General features: G+C 44.3%; 1 protein-coding gene across 2 annotated transcripts in view; it reads right to left on the reverse strand.

Annotated features, from left to right (window-relative positions):
* The window catches only part of SPTBN5 (spectrin beta, non-erythrocytic 5), a 113,931-nt gene that overhangs the window by 76,144 nt on the left and 22,948 nt on the right, over positions 1-14,839 (reverse strand). For both annotated transcript variants that reach the window (XM_083504674.1, XM_083504675.1), the window contains exons 12-18: positions 9,301-9,507; positions 7,766-7,978; positions 6,796-6,948; positions 5,067-5,197; positions 4,440-4,691; positions 3,358-3,645; positions 930-1,173 (exon numbers count right to left, since the gene is read on the reverse strand). In XM_083504674.1, the coding sequence (XP_083360800.1) occupies positions 930-1,173; positions 3,358-3,645; positions 4,440-4,691; positions 5,067-5,197; positions 6,796-6,948; positions 7,766-7,978; positions 9,301-9,507 (1,488 nt within the window). The remainder of the gene's footprint in view (positions 1-929; positions 1,174-3,357; positions 3,646-4,439; positions 4,692-5,066; positions 5,198-6,795; positions 6,949-7,765; positions 7,979-9,300; positions 9,508-14,839) is intronic.

Raw genomic sequence — 14,839 nt, forward strand, 5'->3', positions numbered from 1 at the left:
CCGTCCATAGACCCCTCTCTTCCTCTGGTGCAGCCGTAATCAGGAGACTAGAACATTTCATTTTCTTTCTGATTAACCTAAGTCCAGCATTATATTAAAAGCCTAACCTGTGGTTAATGTAAACCTTAGTTATTTGAAACAAGGTAACTTCATAAACCATGGTTTTAAGTTTCAAATAAACCATAATTAAGGTTAATCACATTTTGTTGGGTTCAGAGCACATGACAAACTGTGGTGAATCAAAAACAGAAGAAAAATTTTCTGATCTCTTACTTTCAGTTGTGTCAGGAAACGGAAGGGGAAGAGGGGTATACAGGCCCAGTGCTGAGCTAAATTAATTCTCACCACAATAAACCATTGCTTACATGATGTTCAAACACAGCCACTATCTCTGGCATATCTTCTATCTCTGCCTTCTTCATTGTGCAAGCAAGCAGCCTTCACAATAAACTTGTCAGTGAACATGCCTAGGTTTTTCCAGTTAGAATAACTTAGGCTTTGCTAATGTCTCACTACAAGGTTTTCCATGATATCAGAACACATCATCCTTGAAACCAAGGAATTTTCTCTACTCATACAACTCATGCGTGTATAACAGATGTATATAAAAATACATATATAAATGCTGTCTCAGTTTTCTGCAGAGGAGAACATTGAGATTTATTTTAGTGGGGGACGATTAATAGCATGGCTTAATGATCCCCATTCTCAGATATATGCAAGATTAAACTGCAAAAAACCAAGTGTGTTTTGTATTTGTTGTGGTATTTTTATATCTCATCCTAACTCTAAATATTGGATGAGATCCAACGTAGCATGAAAGGTTTTTAAAAAATATTTTTATACCAATAATTTATTACCTCAGATACAAATTACTAACTTCTACTCTGAATTTAAATATGATCAGCTTTGTAGCGATAAGTATTTACCTCAAGATTATCAGTTTGGAGAAAGGCCTCATGGCTCGAGAGAGCAGCATGGATGCCATTGATTTCTCTATTAAATTTCTGAAGTTCAACATCTTCCTGGAGCTTCTTGCGCCGCTTTACCCACAATTCATCTAGCTCATTCCTTTGCTGAGCAAGCTTTTGCACAGACTCACAGATTTCCAAAGCCTTGGTGTTGAATGGGCCATCCATTATCTTCTGACCCAACTCTTGCAGCTGCTTAAACCTGTGAAAGTTCCACAAAAATGGCATGTATTGTTGTCATAAGTGAAAACCACATCTTCATCAAGTAAATGCATATTTCCTTAAGAATAAATTATTTTAATGACCAGTACTTTATTCATGGAAACCTGTTACTTTTTCAGTCTTCAATTTTCGTTTTTGGAAACTTGCAGAAATGTGATCTGTAAATAGCTATATTAAGGACAAAGCAATAAAAAGATGTTTTCTGAGGAAAGACCATGGGTGGTATCCAATTAAGTCATACTCAGAGTAGACCCATTAAAATAAGTGGACTAAAGTTAGTCTGGTCCATTAATTTCAGTGTGTCTACTCTGAGTTTAGCTTAGTTGGAAACAACTCTGTTTTTAAAGTTTCTGAAATTTGAATTAAATACAATGCTTGCACTGATGATGTAAATAAAGTATGCATTTGGTTATGATATTCAATGTCATTTTGCTGATGAGTCTAACTTATTTTCATACAATGAACTCTTGAAATATCATTCAATTCAAACATGTACATAGCAACATACACATACAGTACCAAAAGTTTAGTAAGGATGCCCATCATAGGTCTCGTGCTTTTCCCTCCCAAGTAGAACAGTATTTGGTACCATGTAAGAGTGCTAAACATGTTATGGGACAAAGGTTAATTAACATGGTGCCCTCCATATATTGTTGGACTAAAACTTCCATCTGTTGCAGCCAGCATGGTGAACAATTGGTGAAGATGTAGGATAAATTAGCCTCATATAGCCAACATGGTTAACACTGAGGGGGTTAAGACCATAGAGTAAGCTGTCCTGCCAGGTTTAGCTAGGTCACACCATATCACCTTGGGAGGAACGGTTACCAAACTCTTTGTTCTCTGATTTCCACCCTACCACCAATGAGGTCTAAGCTGGCTGTTCCAAGTTAAGACCACATGCCTTAAGCGAGCCTTCTTTGTGTTTCTATGCAAATCAGTGATAGAAACTGAAATATAAAAGCTAGGAGCTAAATGGCACCTTAAACCTAGGTTATGGGCACAACAATAGAACATCTAGGCGTGTATGTTTAATAACAAGGATACAAAGCTGAAAATGAATGAACTGCAGCTAAAATATGTTCATTTTCACATGGTCTGCCCACCCCCCTAATTTTCTTAAGGGGGTAGCTGGAAGTGGGGAGGCAGAAAAAGGTCCTCCTTTCCTTCCATTCTGCAGTTTTAATCTGAAATCTTAGGCACGCTACCGAGCCCAGAGCTCAGAAACTGCTTGCGCTAATGAAATTCCCTGTTGAAAATGCACCTAGAACAATGGGAGTTTTGAACACTGATGCAAATAAATCAATCTTTATTGTGTGCGTATGCCACATCTGCGTCAAGAAGCTGATGTACCCGGTAATTAAAAACTCTATAAACTTATTTACATTAAAAATAGCACTCCTTCTGCTAACGTCTGTATTCCAGAGATTAAAATCATTACTCATTCGTCAGCCAAATAATTTTAATATAATAATAATAATAATAATAATAATAATAATAATAATAATAATAATAATAATTTTATTATTTATATCCCATCCATCTGGCTGGGTTTCCCCAGCCACTCTGGGTAGCTCACAGCACATATCACAACATACTAAAACATCAAACATTAAAAACTTCCTGATACAGAACTGACGCAGAAACATTTACCACTTATTGGAACCTAAGTTATTCTGCCTGTCTTTTCTTGTTGCTGTATGGAAAAGCACACAAATCTGACCTTTGAAGAGTTTGAAGCAAACCTTTGAAGGAAACTATTTTTAACTTATGCAGTGTGTTGTCTCTAAGGGAAGTGGGGGGACTTTGGAAGCAACTTTGAAGGGGTATTTTAAAGGCCCAACAGGTTATATTTCCACATTTTACTTTGCTGCACGTTCTGTGATTTTAAATCTCTGCTGAGGCTCTTTCACCAAAGAGTACTTGCCCTAAACCTGGATCTAGGCATCCAGGGAATTCTCCTTTTTCATTATACCCATATCTAGTATTTTTCCCTTTTACCAAACCAACACAGACATGATGGGAATTGTAGTCCAACAATGTATGAAGGACACCATATAGGCTACCCTACTTCAGGGTCTTCTCCTTTCCAGACTTCTTTTATGCCTCTCTTGCAAAATATGGCATTGGTACACACTCATACACCTTTGAAGAAGATCTTTACCTGTGGTTTTGACTGTGTATCTCTTTCAGCAAATCCTGGTGTTCCTTTAGCAGCAGCTCTGCAGAGGCCACATCTACCCCCATTTCCTCACTGGCCATTTTCTCTCTCATGGCATCTGCCCACCACAGAAGTCGACGGCTGTCTTGCAGGAAGGCCTGTTGGTCCTGTGCTACTTGCAAAGCCTTCCCCTTCTCATCTGCCTTTGACTTTAGCAATAACAGGAGCTCCTCCATATCTTCAACCTGTTCTGTTATGGCCCTGCTCTCTGCGGGATTGGTATCCTTGATCCTGTATAATGAAGCCAAGACACATTTTTGAATTAGTGCTAGGGCTCAGATCAAGTTCATTATGACCTGAACTGTATTCCACCGGTATCCATCAAGGAATGTCAGCTGGGAGATTTGGTTGGATGTGCTGGAGAAAAGCAAAAACATTTCCTTCTCTTGAGTGCTACCCTCAGCTCCTTGGATGAAAGGTGGGACAGAATAATGCTTATCATCATCAAAAGGAAAAGGAGGGAACCCTATACTGCATGCTATGGGGCTTTGAACGTGGGCAGCAATAAAATAAATAATAATAATAATAATAATAATAATAATAATAATAATAATACTCTGCCCTTCTGCCTGGGTTTCCCCAGCCACACTTTGGGTGGCTTCCAAGAAAATATTAAAAATACAATAAAACATCAGACATTAAAAACTTCCCTAAAATGCACCATGATTCTCTACAAATTCCCATGTACACAGTTAATGTGTGTGTGTTTTGGGGGGTGCCTGTGGGTTGTTGAATTGTATGATATGTCCTAAATCCTATCAATGACCACAAGCGCTGTGGATTATTCATTATCCACAACCAAACTAGATCCAAGTTCCTAATAATTCAATAAGGTAGAAGACCTGTTTGAAAAAGGGAAGGAAGCCATTACTGCACCCAGAGACAGCAATTCTTGCTGCTACCCAGCAAGAACAGAATACATGCCTACCAAAGTAGTCACCAGATCTCCCTATTCTTACTTTAAATCCCCCTGAAATCAGGGCCCCCAGGACTGACTACAATGCACCAAAGGGCTGGTTTCTTACGATTTGGCGACACTCTTCAGGTATTCAATTTTTCTCTCCAGCACTAAGACCTCTCGCTCAAAGTTTGTCAGCTTGCGCGCCTCAGCCGACAGAACAGTAGGCATGTTCCCATGTCCTAAGTCCTCAAGGCGGGCCATCTTGTCTTGTAGCAGCCCTTGAGTGTCCTGGCAATCCTGAAGGAACATCTTCACGTCAGCCACACCAATCAGCATTGAGCCCTTTTCCTCTTTCAGTGCTTCCAAGCGCTCCCACCTAAGAGCCGAAAAGTACCGTAAATAAGGCTGCTGCAGTGGTGACTATGCTGTTGGACTATGATGAGAGAAAGGAACACTGCACATGTTCAGGGACAATTTACTCTAAAGTTAATGTGTTTCAACATGTGTATCATATTCTTATGAAGAACACGATGGGTGTTTCAGTTTGTAGCCTGCTCTCGTCTGTGCAAGCAAACAGGCACCTCAAAAAGAACAATACAATTGTAACTTAAATTATATAAAATAATTAACAATTCATCAATAAAACAACCACCTTCTAGAAAACACTATGTCTAAACCAGAAGTTACATTTAAAGTAAAGCTTATCCTTTAGACATCCCAGGGTTAACTCTATATATGAACCACCATTTACCTTGCATTTATCTCTTTCTGATAGACATGAATCTCATTCTGTTTTCCAGGACTGCTCTTTGAAAACATATCTGCTAAGCAACTGATCTCATCCAGTTGTCTCTTCCCAGTAGCCAATTCCGTTAGAAAACTCTGAATAACAGAAACCAACAAAGACAGCAGTAATAATTTCTTGTTTAACTCTTTGAAGTTATAGAATTTAACTAACAAAAAGAATCTTTGGTAACCTGCTTTACACATCAGTATCTAGGGTCTCTCCCCTTGAAATTCTAGCATGAAACTGCTGAATTAGAACTGAATAGGGTGTTTACTTCTCAGGTATCAGGCGTGAACTGAGATCACCAACTGCTGCTTTTGTGAATGGTCATTTTGCTTATGTAATGGTTTACAAAGACTGGTCATGGACTTTTTAAATATTTCCCTGCTGTTTGATGCACTGATTACAACATTTGTGTGTGTGAGCACCCACCAGGGGCACTGACTTGCCCCCCCCTTTGAGGGGACGTAGCCACATGATGCGTCACATGGCACCACCTGGTGTGTGCTGGGTGGGGGCAGGATGCGCAGAGGACAAAAGCAAAAATCTTTATTGTCCCAGCTGCTGCCTGGCTCCTGGCAGCCCCCTCAATATTTTTTTTGGGGGGGAGAGACACTGCCCCTTGCCCAAAAATATTGGGGAAGCCCCCTCTTCCCCCTATACCTGGCACCCCACACCCCTGCCAGCTGAGCTATGATGAAGTGAATTGAAGCCCATGCTATAATAAATTTCCTAGTCTTTCAGAAGCCACAACTTCTGTTCTTGCTACTACAGACATCCATCTCTGGAAGTTCTCTCAAGGTTATTATCATCAGGTTACTTTCCCAAACAGATTTAATTTACTTCCCACATTAACTTCAGTGGTGTGATGCTTCACTTTTACCTAGTTGTTCCTGTTAACACTCTGAGAAGCAAACAAGTGGATAGTCCACATTCTTTTTTTAGTGAGCAAGAGATGTGAAATAATGTTTCCTTTGAAAATCCACACTTTGACAAACAACAGTTTTATACCAACAGGAAATTTCAGAGTGGTTTAAAAATGTGTCTATTAAGAGAAATCCACACTAAAACACTGGAAAAAAATTCATTTATGCAGAAATGTGGAGAACTGGATTTAAGATTGGAAAAATGAGAAGTTCAGCCCGGTTCGAAAACAATTCAAGACCTCTTGATCTTCTCAGAGTTTATTGATACTGTTTTAATGCACTTCAACTTCTGCTCCATCCAAGTGTCTTCAGCATGGGTCAGGGGTAGCAGCATAATACCACCCTCCTGGGATTTTGGCACACGTGTGATTATTTTCCAAAGTGCCTGTATTTATAGGAATTGACTACCGAGCAACTATTGTTATCAACAATAAAACGGACCTATGTACTGTGTAGGTTTGCAAGTCAAAGGCACAACTCCATTTCTAGGCGTAATTGTTTAGCCTGTGCTCCTAATACTGCCTTGTTTATGAGGTATTAGAACTGCAACAAAATGAATTTGAAATAAATAGGGTTGGTCCCCCCCCCATTTAACTTTGCAGGCTTTTGACAGTTGCTGGGAGTCGTCCCCCCCCCCCATAACACATCTCTGTCGTTTTTATCCTAAAATCAGAAATGGTTCCTCTAAATTCAACCCTGACTGACAGACTGAAGTAAATTATGACTCTGAGTAAGGATGCCAGGGAAAATGTAGGTGGAAACAGCACCTGGTATTTATGCTGCATAGTCTCCACATTATCTGCTGCTGGCTGAATAGTCTGAACAATTTTCTCTTTGTCATCCATCCAAGACCGAAATTCTTCACAGGAACTGTAGAACTGATAGAGTCGGATCCTTTCTTCTAACTCTTTTCTCCTGTGCTTTAGGAATAAGTATCCAAACACTGTATGAGAATAAATATGTTCTGATACAAATATACAAATATATCAACACAAAGGCAGTATATGAGGGTAACAGATTAAAAACAAATTCAGAGCTGAGGCACCAACAAATCACCAAACGTTAGCTATTTGTGTAGTCCTATGCCATGATTTGTGCATTAGTACTGTCAAATGTGAAACATGTGGAAGATGGGAGTCATGATATATTTGAAATTCTGCTACTGTCCATAGATTTCAGATTAAATTCTTCTCTCAGGAGAAACTGAGAAGGGAGTCTCAGGATATAATGGCTTGGGCCAGCATACCCAAACATTTGTCTTCACTCATGGATGAATTTAAGAATGACATGAAACGCTTTGTTAATAGCACCATTTGTTGTAGAGAGCTATTCTTGGTGGTTGCCCTAAAACATTTCCCTGCTATAAGTCTGAGCATTTTTTTTAAAAAAAGTCAGCCTTTTCCATTTGAGCTGGTTTTCTTCATGACTGGAGGAAACTGGCAGGGATGCTGTTTTTTAGAATTTGTCAGGTTTCTCACATATTGCCCACCTGGAGGTTTTGCAATAGGGCAATTAGCACATTCAGTTATATAAAAACCAGTCTTCAGCAACACATTTCAGGATTCTTGGTATCTTCTCTGCAGAGTTAACTCTAAAAGCTACATTAAGTTTTCATATCTGGAGCCAGAATAGCAAAAAAACAGAAACCAAAGGCTGCAATGCAATTCTATAAACAATTACTCTATGTCTTTAAAAAAGAGAGGGAGAACTCAAAATATTATGAGAAAAACTTGATACCTCAGCCATGGTCTGCAGTTTTTCATATAATAAATTAATCTTATTCTGAGCTTTCCAGATGTTTTCTGTAACAAAATGAGGATCAGAGCCAAATGGACTTGTTGGCGTAGTTTGGGCAGACATGCATGACACAGAAAGACTTGCTGGCACTTTCGTTACCCTCTGGACTGTGCTGCCATGGATCTTTGTGTTTGCTGTTGGCACCGATACCATCTGTCAAAAGAAATATACAAAAAAACTGAATTCTGTGTTTTTGAGACTGGCATTGCTCACAAGTTCAAATTAAATTTACTTTCAGTTTTATTTCAATACGTAGCCTTAGCTTAAGATGCAGATTTCTGTCCATGTACACATTAGACATTTGCACACTGCTGTGTGCACCAGAGAGGGGGTGGGGATTTCTCTCCCCAGTGTGCATGACCTGTTTGCACCACCACCACCCCTGAACTCCTATTCATGAAGCTCTCATGTGTGTTTACATGATGGCTGTCTCAAATGTACATACCTCAGCTCATGTTTTCAAATCAGATGGAAGCTGGTTTGAAGGGAAACACATCAAACTACAGGTTAACATATGGATTGTGGCCAATGTCATGTGTTCTTGGCTTCAAGCATCAACAGTAGGAGTGCAGTGGAGCCACAGTAAATGGTAATGTGAACATAGCCTAAGTTGCATCTAGGATAGCAAGGTCTGAAGATAGCAAAGACCTTTTACAACTATAGGAATGTTGTATCTTACTTTGCTATTCCCAGAATCTCTAAATAGCCTGTGAACAAAAAAATTACAGTAAAAGTGTTTCTGAGTTTTAAAAATGAATTAACCACCAGATGTTGCAGTAGAAATACAATGGCTATTCTCTAAAATGGCTGCAGTTAAGATGTGACAAGGCCACTTTTGTGTGTACATTTGAAAGAATATTTTTCAAACAGCAACAGATGTGAGAACAATAGCTGAGAATGTTACAAAATTGCTACCACGGTTTTAGAGCAAATAGTCACATTATCAGAGTTAAAAATTTAAATCTGAACTTTACATCTTCCAATTAGCTCCCAAAACTGGGCCATGGCTCCTATCATTTTCACCCAAAGAAATTTTCCAGCACTTCCAGGCTGGCTGGTGAGGACAGTTTTCACAAAATATTCAAAACGACTTTACCTCATCTGAGTTACTTCTATGAGGATAGGGCTTTCAGGTGGTTTAAAATACAAATACTTCACGTTCTACAAAGTCAGTATGAGATATTATGGGACAACAGTAGGCTGATTAGCATACAATTCTAGGACATTGAGTAAACATAAAAATAAGAAGATTGAAGGCACAATTCTACAGAAAGAAAAAATGGTGTTTTGAGGGAAATATTACAACACAGGAACTGAAGATGAAAGGAATTGTTTAATTCAGTCTAACAGACCAAATTGTGTCTGCGTCTGCTTTGGTTTTATTTGGGTTCATCAGCAATAGCAACCATATTTGGGCCAAACTGATCTGTAACTTAATAGAAATGCGATAAAAAGATGGGATAAGGGCTACCTACCACTGATGCAGCCTGCTTCGCTACAGAATGAGCCTGCTCATCCAAGTGGCTTATTTCGGAAGAATACGCAGCTATCTCTTTCTCCAAACGTAAGTGGCGATGCAACAAAGCTTCTGCACTGGATTCATCCTTCCCGTAATCTTTGCTAGCTAGCAGGGTTTGTTGCTCCTGCATCCAAGACTCCACCTCATCAATATCAGCAAAGTACTGAGGGGGGAAATAGGGCAATTGTATTGTTATATCTTGCCTGCTTGTGACATACTAGCAATATCACATTAGGAGAGTAACAAATCTGAATGAAAGCAACAATTTCTTCAAGACTCAAAGGGAAGAAAGACTGGTTCTTTTTGAGCATTACTGTTATTGCAACCTTGTAAATAAGTGACTTGCCTGAGAAAAATTCAGCTAGGCTTCTGGGAGGTGAAAGAAGAGGGGCAGAGAGAACCCTACCTCCATCAATGACTTGCTGGTGGTGGCCTTCCTGGTTTTTATGCCAGGTGCAAATGAGAGACCAAGAATTCCACCTCTCTTTTCTTAGCCTGCTTACTCACCTGTGTGCAATGCCCCTTCCGATCGTCAGGAGGAGGGGGGGTTGCGGGATCGCGACACCACCCACTCTCACCCTCGCGAGGCTGGTGCCAGCCTCGCGGGAGGCCGCCGGGATTCCCCCAGCTAACATCCCCTTGGCGCCAGCCAATCGGCTGGCGGCAGGGGCGGGCCTTAGAAAGGCCACTTAAGGTCGGGGCAGCCCTCGGCTCGCCCCTTTTCGCCCGGGAGACGACGCGGTTTGCATCTTTTTTTTCGTCACCGGAGTTTCTTTTGTTGGTTCACCGCGTGGATTTTGGAGCCTTTTAAACCAGCTAGCCTCGGCTTTTAGGATCCTTTCCGCCGCTCGGTCCTCCGTTTCCGGAGCCGTAATCGCTGACGGGATCGTTCGTCGCTGCGTCCTTGTCGCCCACGCGCTTCCTGCTTCTTCTTCCGGCCGGTCTCCCACGCTGCGGATCCGAGCGCCGAGAGCTTTGCTGCAGCCGGCCGCTCAACAGCTGATCCTGCGGCGGCGGATTGGGCTACAGTCTTCCCTCAGCCGGCCGCTTACCAGCTGATCCTCGGCGGGCCGCTCAACAGCTGATCCTGCGGAGGAGGATCACAGCGGGGTCGGCGGCTCCGTAACTTTCCAGCGGCGGCTCAGCGGCGCTGATCTTGCAGCGGCGGAGCGGGCGATATCTGCTCCTCAGCCGGCCGCTCAACAGCTGATCTTCAGCCGGCCGCTCTACAGCTGATCTTCAGCCCGCCGCCCTACAGCTGATCTTCAGCCGGCCGCTTTACAGCTGATCTTCAGCCGGCCGCTCAACAGTGGATCGGAGCACGGTCGGCGGCTCTGCAGCTTGCAAGCGGCGGCTCGGCGGCGGTTTTTTGCGGCATCGGGTCGGCACACCGACGACAGCTCTGCAGCTTGCTAGGGGCTGCCGGACAGCCGAGTTTGCGTCAGCGGACAACGGTCTCATCCCAGCACATCGAGCAGGTTTTTTCCGAGGGGCCCGGAGGGTACCCACGGGTGGCGGGAACTTTAAAAGGAGATTTCACTTTCTGGGTGGCAAGGGGAGGCTAGTGGTTTCGCCGTGCCGCGGGGTTCTGCAGCCGCCAGGGGACGGCCGGCTCGGAAGCTGCAGATTTGATCGCTTAAGCCTGGGATCATTGGAGGGGCTGGCGAGCCGCTGCTGTTTGCATTGCCTGTTTCCATTGTTTGCTTGCTTGTTTGGGGGAGTAAAAAAGCGGCACCGTTGCTAGGCTACGGGTTGCCTCCGGCCGCCATTTCTTTCGGCCCACGTGGCCTGAGACGGCCGCCATCTTGCCATAGGCAGCTTGGCCTGTGAGTCCTCACTATACGCAAGGCCATAGCAGCTGCAGCAAAGCATTCGTGGTCACATTGTTTTGACCCTCAGCGTTTTATTTCGGGCTTAAGAGGCTGTAACCTAGCCGATCTTCCAGCTGCATACGCATCATTTTAAGATTATTCGGCTGTTTGGCGCTGAATTATTTGGAGTAGAATTATAGTTTGGAGGCTTACACAGGGTAATTTTAAAGGGATTTAAAGGATATTTGGCCAATTCCTGCTGCTTTTGCTGCTTTTTCCTGGCCCGCTCCGCCTGGGAATCCATTTAACGTTGCCTTGTGATCGCTTGTGCTGCGGCTCTGAAAGTCTGCTATTGCTGCCGGCTGGTGCGTCTGTTACCATAGAAACCCCTATTGTCTTGCCAGCCAGCAGGACAGTTGTAAGACTAACGACCAGTACTTAAGGCTATTGTTTCCCAGAGCCACTCCTAGTGGCTTTCCTGTAAGCTTAATCTTATGGTGCAACTAAGCAGGTTAGAGTGATATTGCTATAGCCCAGTCACATAAATACATACATAACAAGCAACCACATACACATATAGATATAAATAAATACATAAATAAACAAACAAATATAAGCAAATAAATAATTAAATAAGACATAAATAAATAAATAAATAAAAAGTTTAAAAAAAAATTTTTTTTTGTTTTGGAAAAAAGATAGGTAGAAAACAATAAATACACAATAAATAAATATTCCTGATTTGCAAAAACTTGACTGCCCCCCCCCCCAATTCGCTGCTTTCGGCTTGGTCATGGAGAGCAACAGCAACCCCCAACAACCTGAACTTGGCAATGCCTTAATGCCAGCAGGCCAAGGTAACCCGCAGGTCGTGGCGCAACTCTTTTCCGCGCTGCAAGCATTCTACGCGCAGTGCAGAGCACCTATTACTCCCTCACCGAACATTGTCGAGTTGACACAAGATTGCATACCAGACACCCCCCCCAGTCAGCAGGGTCAGGATGGTCCCTCCACTAGTGCAGCTAGCGTGGCTGAGCAGGCCCCCAGCAGGCCTCGGACGCGCTTGCAAGCTGCCAAAACTCAAAAATCTAAGGCAGGTCCACCAAAAGGCAAGGCACCAGCTAAAAAACCTAGGTCGAATGCACAAAAGGCCAGGCCAGCGGGGGCCTCTACATCAGCCCCGCGCCAGGAGGTGATTGACGTTCCCAGTGTTTTCCAGGATAACCCTAGTCAACCAAGCACCTCGGAGGAGTCATCTTCCGAGGAGGAGCTGCCCCCTCAGCAGGTGGCCGCTGCCAGCGACCAGGCCCCCCGTGACGACGCTCCACGGGGTGGAAAGCGGAAGTCGAAGAAGAAGCATCGGTCGAAGAAAAGCAGAAAGAGGGATACTTCGGACTCCGAGGAGGAAACAGGTACCTCTTCTTCAGATGGGGATAGTGATGCACCAATGGAAACATATTGGGGGGAGGGCGAGGAAGTCGGAGCTCCCCAATGGGTTCATGAACGAAGGGCCAACTCACACAGGAAGGCTTTTAACGGCACGCTTGATTGGAAGGATGGGGCTTTGGTCCCAGACGTTAAAGTCTCAACCAACGCTGCCACTGACTTTATTCTGGGGAACCACCTCTCTAAGAGGAAGAGGAACAAGATATTGAATGGCAATTACGTGGATATGTTTTCCCTGCTGCCCCCAGCCCAGGTAAAGGGAAAAGGGGAGAAAATTAAATACTATGGGAAAAGGAGGTACAGGGTGCCCCGGGTGGAGCGATCTTTCGAGAACTGGCTTAATGGCTATCAAGTGTTTATGGCTGTGGTGTCAAGTTGTTATCCTAAGAGGGGCGCGCATCTCGTGTCCTACCTGGCTCACGTCAGGAGGGCACGGGAGCAGGCAGGTGATGAGGCCGCTTTGGCGTATGATGAAGACTTTCGGAGGAATGCCTCGCTGCTGTCTTCAACTCGCTGGGACCAAAAGGACAACAACTGCTGGTTTGAACATGTGGGGCCCAATATCGAGAAGAAAAATGCTCAACAGCCAAAAGCTGGTAAGGTGGAGACCCAGCGCCGTAGACAGTGCTGGGACTTCAACAAGGGTACCTGTCAGCGCGTTACCTGTAAGTACCTACACGAATGCGAGAGGTGCTTAGGCAGCCACCCTGTGGTCAACTGCTTCAAAGGGAGGCAGCAGCCCTTTCGTGGGGGCAGGGGTCACCTCTCCCGGGGAAACAGGGGTGGCTCCGCCGGAACTGCAGCCCCCGCCCAAGGGCCAGCCGGGGCTCGTTACTAACATCTCCCTAGGCCTCGCGTGCTCTCCGATAAAATTGGAGCCCTTGAGAGCACTCTTGAAGTTCTATCCAAATAGACGTGCGGCTCACCTACTTGAGGAAGGGTTTTCTGAAGGTTTTAGAATTCCGATTGCTTTCACACCCAATTCCAGTTGCCCACCTAACCAGAAATCTGTGTTAGAAAGACCCGACATCGCGCTTAAAAAGATACAGAAGAAAATTACAGCTGGCAGGGTAGCCGGTCCATTCACAACTCCGCCTATTGTAGGGCTTCATATCTCCCCGCTGGGTATTGTCCCAAAGAAGGCCCCCGGTGAATTTAGAATGATACACAACCTGTCCTATCCCAAAGGAACTTCGGTTAATGACGCAATTCCCCAAGAGATGTGCACGGTGAAGTACTCTTCATTCGATCAAGCTGTGCGGTTGGTGCGGAGCTTTGGCAGGGGCGCCTTTTTGGCAAAATGCGACATTGAGTCAGCATTTCGCTTACTCCCGGTTCATCCGGAAGACCACCGCTGGTTGGGTTTCAAATTCCAGGGAGCATACTTCATTGACAAAGCTATGCCCATGGGTTGTTCTATTGCCTGTGCAGCGTTCGAGACCTTCAGCACCTTCTTGGAATGGGCCCTAAAGTTTAGAACTGGCTCTCTAGGGGTGGGTCATTATCTCGATGATTTTATTTTAGTCGCAAGCGATGCAGGGGATTGTAGGTCCCTCCTCCTGGCCTTCGAATCCTTAGCCGGGGAACTGGGCGTCCCTCTGGCAAGTGAGAAGACCGAGGGTCCGGTCACTACTATGACCTACCTGGGCATTGAACTCGACACCGTAGCCCAAACCTCGCGCCTACCGGCTGAAAAGTTGGCTGCCTTAAGAGAGCTTATCGGCCAAATGCTGCCCCTAAAGAAGGTCACCTTGAGACAAATTCAATCCCTCCTGGGGCACCTCAACTTTGCCTGCCGTGTGATCTCCCCCGGTCGTCCTTTCTGCGGCCGCCTAGCAAAGCTGTCCACGGGCTTACGGTCACCCCACCATAGGGTACGCCTTTCTAAGGCGGTAAAGGCGGACCTCCTCATTTGGTTACAATTCCTGGAAGGGTTCAACGGCATATCGCTGTGGCAGGATAGCTTGGCGCTGCAGTCCGATTTCCAAGTACATTCGGATGCGGCCGGGTCCCTTGGTTTTGGGGTATACTTCAGGGGCCAGTGGTGTGCCCAGCACTGGCCCCCCTCCTGGCAAGGAAAACCTATACTACGCGACTTGACATTTTTAGAATTCTTTCCCATCGTAGCTGCAATTCACTTATGGGAGGACCAGTTCAAAAACCATAGGGTCTGTTTCTGGACGGACAATCTAGCAGTGGTGTCAATTTTGAATAAACAAACGTCACGCTCACCCAGAG

The sequence above is a fragment of the Podarcis liolepis genome (genome assembly GCF_965112155.1).
Source record: "Podarcis liolepis genome assembly, chromosome: 1".
Classification (NCBI taxonomy): Eukaryota; Metazoa; Chordata; class Lepidosauria; order Squamata; family Lacertidae; genus Podarcis; species Podarcis liolepis.